General features: G+C 39.0%; 1 protein-coding gene across 1 annotated transcript in view; it reads right to left on the reverse strand.

Annotated features, from left to right (window-relative positions):
* Window positions 1–538: 538 nt before the first annotated feature.
* The window catches only part of Dna2 (DNA replication helicase/nuclease 2), a 54,555-nt gene continuing 41,353 nt past the window's right edge, over window positions 539–13,740 (reverse strand). The window contains exons 14-16 of the mRNA XM_067159586.2: window positions 10,007–10,168; window positions 8,951–9,139; window positions 539–3,531 (exon numbers count right to left, since the gene is read on the reverse strand). Of these exons, the coding sequence (XP_067015687.2) occupies window positions 3,361–3,531; window positions 8,951–9,139; window positions 10,007–10,168 (522 nt within the window). The 3' untranslated portion in view covers window positions 539–3,360. The remainder of the gene's footprint in view (window positions 3,532–8,950; window positions 9,140–10,006; window positions 10,169–13,740) is intronic.

Raw genomic sequence — 13,740 nt, forward strand, 5'->3', positions numbered from 1 at the left:
TATTGAGAAGTTAGGTGGAAAATTTGAACGTGATGACGTAATGTGGAATGTGCAGTAGAGGGCCCTAGAATAAGAAAGGCTTCCACACTGAACTAGTCGCTGTCAGACAGGCGAGAACGTAAGTAATCAGATGTGCCGCACTTCTCATTTTTCATTTTTTCATTACTTTACATCTCAAGACACAAAAACTTGCCTATTTTAACACTAACAACAGCTTTCTTATTCTAGGGCCCTCTACTGCACATTCCACATTACGTCATCACGTTCAAATTTTCCACCTAACTTCTCAATAGGAAATGCCAACACTACACCAATAAGACGGCTTTAACATATGCTCGCTGGATTTCTTATAGATCGTTATTATCCTATTGGAATGAACATTGTGCAATTCATTATCAAGCCTTCACGACATAACCGAATATTATATATTAACACATCACACAAAAAGGAATAATTTTAACGCAAAGTTTTTACTGAATCATCCCATGTGGACAATTTTAATTTTAATGTCAACGGTATTCTTAAGTGCTGTGCTCAAAACAGTTCTGAATTCTTCACCATTTTAAATGACATATTCGGTTATCCGAATTATTTTAATGTATTACTTTGTCCTTGTCCTTGTAGCTTTTTCTCAAAAGTTTTTATGGCTGATGATGTCTACAAGATAGACGAAACATGTCCCGATATAATTAAAAATCATGTAAATATTTAGTTAATAAAGAATCTTAGTATTGTAAAGGTGGAACATTTGACCTAACCTTCAACAGTATACAGTAATCGGGAGATAGTGGGTTCGAGCCCCACTGTCGGCAGCCCTGAAGATGGCTTTCCGTGGTTTCCCATTTTCACACCCGGCAAATGCCGGGGCTGTACCTTGATTAAGGCCACGGCCGCTTCCTTCCCATTCCTAGGCCTTTCCTATCCCATCGTCGCCATAAGACCTATCTGTGTCAGTGCGACATAAAGCAAATAGCAAAAAAAAAATTTCATTAAGATTATCATTATTGTAATGGCAGCAAATAAGGATGAATGGTCCAAAATTTCCTAAATAACAAAAAGAAGCTTTCTATGTGTACAGAGTAATTTATACAAATAAACATGTTACATCTAGCTTTATCTTGTTTCCTAACAAAGCAGGACTTGTGTTAAAATGAAGGATTCAAAGAACTTCTTGAACCAAATATTTCATATCATGCAGTCTTTGAAGAGTTACTGAACAAAGCAACTATTTATCTTATAATGCAACCTAGAACATGAAGACAAGTGTCTTATATTTGGCATATGAGTAGTTTAAATTTTTTTTTAAAAAAGCTCTTGCAGACTGAAGTTATTTACAGAACACAGAGCATAAGCACAGCAGATTACTGGTGATGTAGCGATTATAGAACCAGGATCTCATGCGGTACAGTAACCTCTTAATACACCAAGTCATTCCGTTAAGGATACTGGGATGTGCACGTGGCATATTTTATACCTTTGGAACCTTTACCAGAAGGATATTAAAATCACAACATGCAATGGGAAATTCCTTCTAGGCCAATAATAATAAGAACAACAACTTAATATGTTACTGTTGTTTGAGTCATCAGTCCATACACTGGTTTGATGCCCTTATCCATGCCACCCTATAATTATAATTACCGTATTTTCCCGAATAATACCCACACATTTTTTTTAAAATTTGGGGCACGAAATTGGAGTGCGGGTTTTTTTTTGCGTCAAAGTTGGCATTTCTTTTTTTCAAAATAAGCCTACCCAAAGTTTGGGTGCGGGGATTATTCGGTGGCGGGGATTATTCGCGTAAATACGGTATACCTGGAAAAACCAGCACTTCTCCAAAATGGTTATGCCAACAATGCTATTTCTAGGGCCATGTATCCAAGACAGAAAAAGTTTCACAAGCTTAATGTTAGGGTATGGGGCACAGCGTATTTGCCATACATTCAGGGAACAACCGATCGCTTAGCCAGGATTCTCCGCAAGCACAATGTTAAGACCGTATTTTGAGCATGCATAAAGGTACAGCAAGTTCTTGGACCAACTAAAGATCGGATACCCAAACTACAACATCCAGGTGTCTACGAGATTCCGTGCACTTGTGGTGAAGTTAACACTATTAGACCCCAAGATCGGTATCCTCATGCAATAAGCAACACGACAGATGCATCGGCTTTACAAAACAGGTAAGCTGGCATTATCAGATCGTGCCTCGTCACTTGGCCCTTACGTCATGTTCAAAGATTAAGTACTGACTTGAGTAAAACACAATGGTTCTCGGATGCTATAAGAAGCAATAGAAATATGAAGACATCCTTGTAATTTCAATAGAGATGCAGGTTACATCCTTAGCAGAGACGAGTTCCTAGTAATTGCTTCGCTTAGAGATCAACAATCTGGCTTTGAATAGTCTGGAGCACTGAGAATACGTCTTGACAATCCGTGTTATTTTGTTCGTCAATTGTCTTGATTAAGATTGACATAGGTCAATCGAAACGTCAACACCTTTTCTTCATATTTTGAATAATTTCTCCACATGGTGCAGCCCAAAAAGAATTAGTATAATTTCAGACCGTGAAAGCTTCAGCTATAATGTGAAGATTTTTTCCTTCAGATTATCCCAGATATTTCTAGGGTCGTTGCAGCCACCTGGTTAATTTTGGTTTTAACAGGTTTAAGGCGAATGACCTTCCTGACACAATGCAAATTTTCAGGCAAAAATTCCAACCGAGGATCAACCGGGATTCAAACCTCAGCCATCCGGGTGGAAAGTCAGCAGGTAAAAACTACGCCAATCATGGCCTTAATGACAATAAACCTAACGTAACACGCCTAATTTCATACAGAGCATTTCAAAATTAGCTCAACAAAAATAATTTTATCTTACAGGTTCTACATTTTGGTGCGAAATAGTTCTGTTCAAAGGCCATTAATTTTTTTTCTGAAATGTCAAGAACATAGAGCTTGATAAAATAACCGAGGTTCCATTTATGATAAGTGCCATTAGCTATTAAAATTAAACAAATTAGATTACTTTTTCTTTATAAATTCCAAAGTTTTGCAATTTTAAAATGTTAAAATTAACATTTTGATAAATTTTTCTCCATGGTTTGTTATTTATCACTACTATTTGACTTAGAAAGAATTTCCCATTTCATGTTGTGACAGTAATACCTCTTTGTTACATTGAAGTACATGAACTATAATGTTGAAATGTATCTATTTTAAGGTATCAAGTGCACCTTGCTCACATCCTGGTATCCTAAAGCAAACACGTTTCTCACATCCTTCCTCAAGAAATCAGAAGACTCTTTCACGCATCAATATGATGGAAGTACACTGACAACCTGAGTGATGATTGCCTTAAGAGAGCTCCTTTACAGCCACTATACAGTCTGGACTTAAACTGTTGACGAGCTTGTGGAAGGACGGATATAACTTCAGAGTTGCGATGGCTCCAATCAGAATCAGTTTGTGTTTAGCTCGTGTGATGGCCACCGTCAATCTTCGTTTATCGTTCAGGATTTCAAATTCCTGGGAACAGAAAGAAATACACGTACTGTTTAGTTACACGTAAGGAACTTCATATGTAGATCCATATTGACACAAATTGAGAGTATAAATTTTAAGAAATGCATTGGACCACCTTTTCAATACTAGTAGATATCCCTGAATTTAAGTAGAAGTCGCAGTCATACTAATATGTATTACATGTTTCGTCGTCCTTTGAGAATATTCTCAGCTACAACTGACAGTAAATCATAGTTAAAAAATTCCCATCCAAAAAGTTACACATGTGGAGATCGAAATATATGCAAGATCACATAACATTCAAAATGAACAAAACAAATTGTCAGTATATTTCTTTGTCTTGACACCCACTGTTCCTGTTAATAAGAGTAAAATACAGAAATGCTATCATATAGGCAAAATCCTTACTGTTGTCATAAAACACAACTCTTACTCCAGGCAATGATTACACGTTAAAACTAAAATGTACCATGTAATATCTCAAGGATGTTTCTGCATGGAAAAACTAAAACATCAAAAATTAGATCAGTCCTGCTTGTTGTTCATAGTTAACTCGGCACATTTGACTGGAACTGATAGACCAGAAAACACCCCTTATAAAGAAAATGAACAGGGTTTCCACAAATTTCACTTTATGATTGGGGAAGAGAGACCCATGCTCTGCTACTGCAGATTTTCCCAGTTGGATGAGATGACGACACATACATTCTTTCAGACTGGTGTTAATGCTGCTTTTCATGGTCATGGTATAAACCTTCCCATATGAATAGGGAATGCAGCAGATGCCTGCACTGGAGAGAAGGCCCCAAGTGTCCTTAACTGAGCATAACTGCTGGGATATTTTCTTTGTTGTTACAAAGAGACCAGTGATGAGATATCTTGGAAAGAAGACAGGGCAAGGGATCCATGAAATTTAGCAAGATCTCAAAGTAGTTGGACGTGAGATAGTAACAATTAAAACCCTTCTAAAGATTCACAAGTTATCAGCAGAAATGACACATAGAAGGGCTATAGCGATTTTAGACAAACTGAGAAAATTACAATCGGAACAAATGAAAAGTACTGGACATATCGCAAGAACCAAACGGTATAACCTTCAAAGAGAAAGTGGTCCAATGTGGCTTAAAGTTAATAACAAAGACACTCTCTATGCTGGCCAACGGCCATAGCCGTGTTGAAACACCGGATCCCGTGAGATATCCGAAGTTAAGCAACATTGGACGTGGTCAAGATTTGGATGGGTTGCCACGTGCTGTTGGTGGGGGGTAAGGGAATGAAGGAGCGGAAAGGAACTGACCACCCTACCGCACATACACTCCGGCTCAGGCACACCTCTGCGGAGGTTCGGACCTGCCTTTGGGCAAAATACACCCTTACCTTACCTCTCTATGTTGTGACCCTAAGCAGAAAGAGGCGATGATGAGGATGCTGTATGAAGCCAGCCAATGACTACCAGAGCAAAGGGGAGCATCTCTTCTCAGCTTTACAAGCTAATGGATATTCCAAAGCTGAAATCAAGAGGGCTGTTGAGGCTCCAGGCTGAAAGAACATAAGTGACAGAGTTACCTCATCCAAGTGGAAAAATCGGCAGTGGCAGAGCACGCTTTCTCTTTTCTTGATCACAAAACCAAATTTCAGGAATCTGTGATTCTGGCCATGGACCATCAATATCAGTATCAGAAGCTCACGAATAAGATTTCACTAGTTCCAGTAGCAAACGGAAGTACTGTTCACACACATATGCTGGTCAACTAGTGTGGACACCACTGACACATTTATTTATTTGTAGATTTTTTCTGTGATAATTTCACTTTTCTATAACAGTTTCTCCTTAACAGCGAGGCAAAATCCATAATAATTACTGGCAAACCATAATAGTTAGCACATGTAAATGGACAACGGAGACTGCTGCCTAATGAAATAGTCTATCAGGAAAACTAATCAATTGTGGATACAATGCGAAAAAGGAAAATTGCCTTTTTCAGCCACATAGTAAGACTACCAGAGACCAGACTACTGAAACAAATATTCAATTTCTTTTGGAAAAGTAAAACCAAGAACAATCTGGTTTGTTGAGGTCCAGAATAATTTAGAAGAGCTGAATATAACAATGAAACAAATTGCAGAGAGAAAAGAGGAGAGGATTCAGAGAAGTAGAGATACAAGACTAAAATTAAAAACAGTCAAACGAAAACAGTACACCGTTACAGATGGAGAGAGGGCGGCCAGGTCAGAAAAAATGAAGTTCTGGGATGAGAAGAGGAAGTTGAGAAAACATTACAACTAATATTGTGAAGATTGTAGTGTATATGGATTTGATTTAAGTGCTCCAATGTGGGCATAAACTATGTAAATAAATAATTATAATGTATACAAAGAACACTTCGTTCATACAGATCATGAATCATGAATGATTTAGAGGCATTAAATTTATCAGTGCTCCAAACTGAAGGCAGAGAAGAGGATTCTAAGGAATAAACACTTACGATTCAAACTCATAACATTTCAACGAAGGAAGTACACCATTACTGACAACCAAAGGGCAGCCAGGTCCGACAGGATGAAGAAGTTTAGGGAGCGGAAGAAGAAGCTGAAAAGCTGACTCTATTTAATACTATTGCTAGTGCTAAACTATGTAAAAAAAAATTATATATAACGTATTATTATTTAAGTTTTGGTTTGGTCAGAACAAGGCAATTACAGTGGAACCTCGATTCTCTGTTTTTGAAGGACCATGAAAATAAAACGTACAACACGGGAAAAAGGAAAATCCGGGAATGAATAAAAACCATCAACAATTTGGCTAAACACCACAAAAACGAAATATGTATAATTATAATCTTACAAACACATCTCAACCAAACCAAACTACAGCCCCAATGGGCCTTTGCCTGCCAAGTGACCGCTGCTCAGCCCGAAGGCCTGCAGATTACGAGGTGATGCATGGTCAGTGTGACGAATCCTCTCGGCCGTTATTCCTGGCTCTCTAGATTGGGGTCACTATCTCACCATTAGATAGTTCCACAATTAAAGGTAATCGTATAGGCTGAGTGGTCTGGAACCAGCCCTTATGTCCAGGTAAAAGTGCTTGAATTGGCCGCGAATCGAACACGGGCCCTCCGGATGAGAGGCAGGCAAGTTAGACCGCGCAACCGGCATCAAACATTAATTACCGGTACGCGTACTTAATATTCAGTTTTATAGGGGAAACTTCGTCAGTTTCCCGTGATAGCTTATTTCAGTTCAGCAACTCTGATTAGCCAAACCATGGCCAAAAATATAATAACGCCAAGCCTAATGACAATCGACCACAAAAAAATTTTTAATTCTCTCATCTAATGAAATAAAGCACACTAGATACAAAGCGCCCAACATGATGGCAAAATTGCTTCTTTTCTTATTCTTCCATTGTAATTTGGTCTACGCTATACTGTTCGTAGTCAGTTTCTGCAAATCTTGTAACGCGTAAATTAGGCCTACATCGACTTTTAAAGGTTATGTTGAATTCTAGAACATGGTTTTGAATGTATCGATTCTCAAAAGTTCTTGAATGCATTATATTCAATTCTGCCCATCACTAATCCAATCAAATTTTTAAAAAATCATCAAAACTCCAGAAATTACGGTTATTCGTGACCTTGAGCTCAGCTGGAAAGTGCGCTGGCTGCACGTCAGTACGAGTTGGAAATTATACAAACCATTTAAATGAAACGTGCGCAAATGAAACGACTGCAGTTTTTGACATTTTAACACAAACACGTAAAATTCCCAGTCTTATATCAGGACCAAAACAGTAATAGGCAATCCCAAGACCTTCGATGGCTTTTTGTATGTAAGGTGCAACATCTGTTCTGGTCTTGATAACGTAACATAATCATATACCACATTTGTGTTAAGAAGGAGCAGTTTCGATTCCTGCCTGAAACCCCAGTTACTATACAGTGCCCTGAGGAAAGTGCCGAAAATCTGTTCGGCAATATAATCGAAAAAAGTAAAAATATAAACATCTAACTCTGGACATAATGTGGACATTTTATAAGTGCGAACATTGGATGAAACTCGCTCCGTCCTCAAGTAGAGCTGTTGAAATGCGCTGTGTCTCCTTACAATTGTGGCCACTCTCTGCTTTATGGTTTCCGAGATTCTCTAAACAATACCACCCGAATGCGATGCTAAGATGGTCCCTTACGCAAGTTCACCGCTGATCGCTTTTTCAGTACAATACTTGCTCTAATTATCGATGATCCATAAGTACCGGTATGCCATAGCAGTCCTTTCATGAGATACAGTTTATTGAAAAGCGCCTGATCGAGGATTTAGCATTGATGGGACTGAAAATTTTTGGACGGTTGATCCGGGAAATCGTTTCTTTGAGGAACGGATAATGTAGGATTTTTACAACGTGATTGAATTACGATGCTCGCGGGGCCACATAATTTGAACGCAGTACCCGGGAAAATGTAGTTTCCGAGAACGGATAATCGAGGTTCTAATGTACAAATGAATGTAGGAAAGTTATTATCTATAAAGGTAAACACCTGGAATTACATTATCGATCACTCTGTCAGTCTCTCTCAAAGTACTACTCGCAGCAGCTGACTAGCGTCCCGTCTACATACCCGTCTCGCTTTATCATTCTGTTCGGGCCCAGTCTTAGACAGAAAGCTTAATTTTGACGTGACAAGTTATTTCCCTGTGTTTTCCCAGAAAAAGGGTACCCTGGAATACCGAGAGTCCTAGAGTCACGCAGTACGAATCCCGATGTCAAGACAAGAGTAAGTGCTGCATGGATGAAATGGAGTCCTATGCGATAAGAAAATTCCATTGCATTTACAGTCAGACCGGTGGCTCCTTATGGATTTCAATGCTGACCTACAACTTGGAAGCAGGAACAGGCACTTCATGCAATGGAAATGAAGTTGCTGCGGTGGTCCAGTGGCTTGACTCAACTAGACCATATCAGGAACGAGTGCGGAAGAAATTCAAGGTTCCTCCAATCCCAGAGAAAATGCACGGGGGGCATGTTCTCCGTAGCAGTGAAACCTCAGTTGCAAATACTGCTCTTGAACTTAACGTGGAGGTTCACCGACCTCAAACTCACTGGCTGGACCAGGTAAGAGATACATGTGGTTCACCAAACTCAATCTCCCCCCCCCGCGGGACGCTATGGATCGCCTCAAGTGGAGGAAACATTGCAAGAAGGCAGACTGCACGAAAGTGGGAAAACGCAAAGAAGATACTCAAATTTCCATGTATTGTTCCACTTAATATTTGGAAAGCAAAATTTCCTCAAAAAAAAAAAAAAAAAAAAAAAAAAAAAAAAAAAAAAAAAAAAAAAACCATTGCAAGAGTAAATATGGTAACATAACTATAAATATTGTCTTTGATCGACTATCTTTATTGTTTTTAAATCATTATTTACCTGTGGCTGCCTCTTGTTGTCGGCCTCAACATCCCAGCTCTTGGTGCAGGAGAAGAAGATGATGTCCTTGTCGCGACCCTGGTACTGGTCCACGGTGTTCACCTCCACGTCCCCCGCCACCTTCTTCAGCAGAGTCACCTGTGCTCGGTACGGAGCTATCACGCCCATTCGCTCCTCTTCAACGCCGGACTGCACAAGTGCAATGTAAGCATAAATAATCAATTTGCTATATCAGGAATTTTGTTTCTTACCCAATATCTTACTATACCAAATAATGATTATGATGATGATGATGATGATCATAATAATAATAATAATAACATGAAAAGCCAATTAAAGTTCTATGACTACATTCTGAACAATGACAGGCTCACTGAAAGGATTCTCAACCATGTTCTCTCAATGAAAGTCAAGAACAACTGGCTTAGTGAAACAGAAAAAACGACCTTCAGAAAATTGGCACCCCACAGGAAATTATTCAACATAGACTCCAATTTTTAAAAAAGCAGTCAACAACCATAATTTGCTGAGAAAATGGATACCAGGACCGATAAATCATGGAGTGAAGAACGAAGGAAAATGTTCGCTGCCTAGATGAAGAGAGTTTGGGAGAAGAAGAAAGCAAAAACATCAGCTAAGTTTAACCATAATCCTTAGTTGTAAATAAATACATACATCAATAAATACATAAATAATACTGGTACTGTCAGCATCTTTACGGCACTGAAGCTGAAATAGGAGCATAAAACAACATCCTATGTATAATGACGGTCATCTCGTGGGGTGTGCAGGTGAGTGTACTATGGACAACTGCACTCCGTAGCTGAATACTTTGTGGCAGCCTGGCTTAACACCTCTCTAGTAAAAAAGACTTGAGGTCCAGACGTTTAAGGTAGTATTTCTAAACCAGACCTTGCCAGATTTTTGCGTTTAGGTACCGCAGACCTGCTATTTTATCCGTTAAAAAAGCCGACAGACATCTTTCCAAAACAATGAAGTATTTCTCAAGGTTCGTGGATACACAAGCTGTTTACTTAGCATGGCACAGTGACTCACCTGAGCAAACACCTGAAGAAGTTTCTTCACGATGTCAGCCTCCATCTCATTGGTGTCCTGCGAGCTGTGGCCAGAAGAGCCGCTAGTATCCAGGAAAATGACAGCATCCTCCATCTGCTGGGAGAGAGCCTTCTGGATCCATTGTCTACCTGCCACTAGCTCCTAGAAAGTTAAGTACCACTGATTTCAACAAATTCAGCAACAATAACAAGGAACAAAGATAGCAAAGGAAACTATGTACAAGATGTATTATGTACCCATAACAACTTACGGAGCAGAAACTTGGACAATGACAAAGAAGGATGAAATGATGATGAAGACGACACATACACCCAGCCCCCTGCTAGCGAAATTAACCAGTTAAGTTTAAAATTCCCGACCCTGCCGGGAATCGAACCTGGGACCCCTGTGACCAAAGGCCAGCATGCTAACCTTTTAGCCATGGTGTCAAATCAAAAGACCAGCACCTGGCGAGCCGAACATGTCCTCGGACACTCCCGGCACTAAAAGCCATACGCCATTTCAAAGAAAGATGAGAGCTGAATACAGGCAGCCGAAATGAAGTTCTTGAGGAGAATGATACAGAAGAGTAGAAGAGACAAAATACGGAATGAGAAAATCTGGGAAGAAATTGGAGTGGAAAAAATGAATGATAGAATAGAGAAGAACCGACTAAGATGGTTTGTGTTGTATACATAAAGATTATTGTTTCAATGATTTGATACAATATATATAAGAAATAAAACTGAATTCTTCTGGAAACTTGTTTGAATGCACGCAGTTAATGTTGAAATTAAATCTGAAATTGAATGTCTGTTGCATATGTACAATTATACAATACTAGAGTTCTATATACACTTAGTTCTATCTTGAGGAGATAGTTTGTTTCACTAATAAATTGTCCTGATAGTCGAAAACTATCTTCTGTGAAATTACAAGCGTAATTTGCAGAGAGAGGCAGAGTGCTGGTACTAGGTTTATACTTGCAAGGAACGTGCATTTAATTTATTCAAATAGCAGAATGCTAAGGTGGACGTCGGAGCACTGGTGAGGACTAAAGGGAGTAGCAGAATGCTATACTCGGGGCTCAACGTGGCTACAGGGATCAGGATAACGAGGCAATGTTCAGAGGTGAGACCTCACGGCCAGCAATTTGTCCATCTGTTCAAAACACGTTTTCAAGAGAAATGCCTCCGTGTCTGACTTGCGGTGTGTACTGGTCGTCGAACATGGGGGTAGTCCTGGAGAGGCTCGGAACGAAGTTCCTTATATATCGCTGGCTGACGTCATCGGTGAGCGTGCCAGGCGCAGTGAAGACACCTCGTAGCGGCTAGAAACTTCGGTGCTGCGGCGGGTTGCGGAGCTTGTAGGCGCAGAGCTTGCGATGCAGAGAACACACACAACAGTTTGGGCACATGAAGTGAATGAGTGATGAAAGAATGCCAAAAAAGGTGACGGAAATGCAAATGCAAGGAAGCAACGGCCGTGGACGACCACGACTGAGACGAGAGGATACAATCCAACGCAGTATTATAGAAAGAAACACAGTGTTGGATGAGGAGTGGTGTGGAAAGACTGAAGAAAGTGGAGAGGAACCATATTTGCCCCTACCCAGCTACAGCTGAATAAAGGGAAATGATAATGATGCTGATAATGAAAGATAGGAAACATCAGAAGGGACAATTAATAGGAGAACCACAATGGCAGGTCCTGTATTTGTCTTTCCCCTTTTCCTGTGTTTATCCTGCTTTCCTCTTACCCTACTGCTCCTACATTAAGACAGGGAAATGCATTGTCTCCCCTTATATTAATAATGGTGATGGATGAAATTTTAAAGGAAACAAAGGTGAGATATTCAGAGGATAAGTAAATGTTATTTGAGGATGACAGTGATCTGGGGAGTCAACAATACAGATGTGCAACTCTAACTAGAGGCTTTAAATGACAATATTGAGAAATATGGCATGAAAATCAGTGCGGAGAAGAGAAAAACAGTGGTGATGGACAAGAGGCGAAAGAGAAGGAAAAGAATTGTTAGTATCAGGGGACAAAAACCTTGAGGTTGGTGAATGCTTCAAACATTTGGGAAGTGAAATAATGTAAGATGTAAGGTTGGATAAGGGGATCAGCAGAAGAGTACAAGAGGGAAATACCACCTAATCTCGAATACCACCCGCACTGTTTTTTCAAAAATATCGCTTCCAAAATTGGGTGTGGGTCTTATTTTAAATTTTGGGAAATTTATCTTTCCGAATGTGCGTAAATCAGGCATCACCGCTGGCATGGCTTGGCAACAATGCTCTCTCCGCTCTCAGTATACGTTACTTCCGCGCTTGGCGCCAGTCTCGCACACGTTCTTGGAGTATCAACATGAATTCCACAAAATTGGGGTAATCACATAAATATGATTGTAAATAAAGGGTACAGATCTCTGCACATAGTTATGAGGGTATTTAGGGGTTGTAGTAAGGATGTAAAGGAGAGACCATATTTGTCTCTGGGAAGACCCCAACTAGAGTATGGTTCCAGTGTATGTGACCCTCACCAGGATTACTTGATTTAGGAACTGGAAAAAATCCAAAGAAAAGCAGCTCAATTTGTTCTGGGCGATTTCCGACTAAAGAGTAACGTTACAAAAATGTTGCAAAATTTGGGCTGGGAAGACCTGGGAGAAAGGAGACGAGCTGCTCGACTAAGTGGTATGTCACTAAATTTTACAATATTTAAAATTCTTCCACCGTTTTTTTTTTTTTGCCTATACAAGACGCAAAGCAGCAACAAACGTCCCTCCAGGGCCACAGTAGAACTGGAGTCTACCATAGCAAGAAATTGAAACGAAGCTCCCTTCACAAATATTGTTCAGCAATCAGCTTCAAAGTTCCTCATTAGACTCAATCAAAGGCAGCATAAGCAAACTCATAATATATAACAACTTACCTGGAAGGAACAGAAGATTTAAAAAAAAAATTAAAAAAAAAAAATTCCAATAATCTGAACAGTGTTACGAAGTCAAACATTTTTTAAAACTTTTAACCGCAAACAGACTTTTTAATGTAACAAAATTAAATTTTTAACAACTATTCAAATGAATAGACATAGTTTTTAAGCTGACCACCCATGTAATCATCCGCTCTCACATTATTAACACACTAACCCCTACATTGTTTTTAATATCATTTAATTTAATTGGTATTTTCAGTAGTTTTTAAATGAATCAATGTACCGTACCTGCAAATTAATGTATTTTAAATCTTAGCAATTCACCTAAGCTACAATAACAGCTGAGGATGTTCCTAAATAAGGAACGAAACATGTACTGTTGACAAATAAAAAATTTTTGCCAAAAGGCAAAAAAAAGTATCAAAACGGTGGAAGAATTTTAAATATTGTAAAATTTAGTGATTAAATTTTGATACGGAAAATGAAGTTGATTACTTGCAACAATAAGTGGTATGTTACAAGTTACTATTCTCATTTTGGTTCCGTATTGAAGATGACATATATCACAAATATTATTACCATATTTATAGATCCACCTGTTCAATACAATTGAATAGAATAGAATAGAATAGAATACAATACAATACAATACAATCCACTACTTCATGTGATTAAAATTTATACATAATACATAAAAGTCGTAGGTACATGTTTCATCCTTTTTTACCGGCATCATCAGCGTATATCAATCTTAAAAATTACTGGATATGGGATCTTTCTAATCTTACAAACTA

Source organism: Anabrus simplex, chromosome X, assembly GCF_040414725.1.
Source record: "Anabrus simplex isolate iqAnaSimp1 chromosome X, ASM4041472v1, whole genome shotgun sequence".
NCBI classification, from domain to species: domain Eukaryota; kingdom Metazoa; phylum Arthropoda; class Insecta; order Orthoptera; family Tettigoniidae; genus Anabrus; species Anabrus simplex.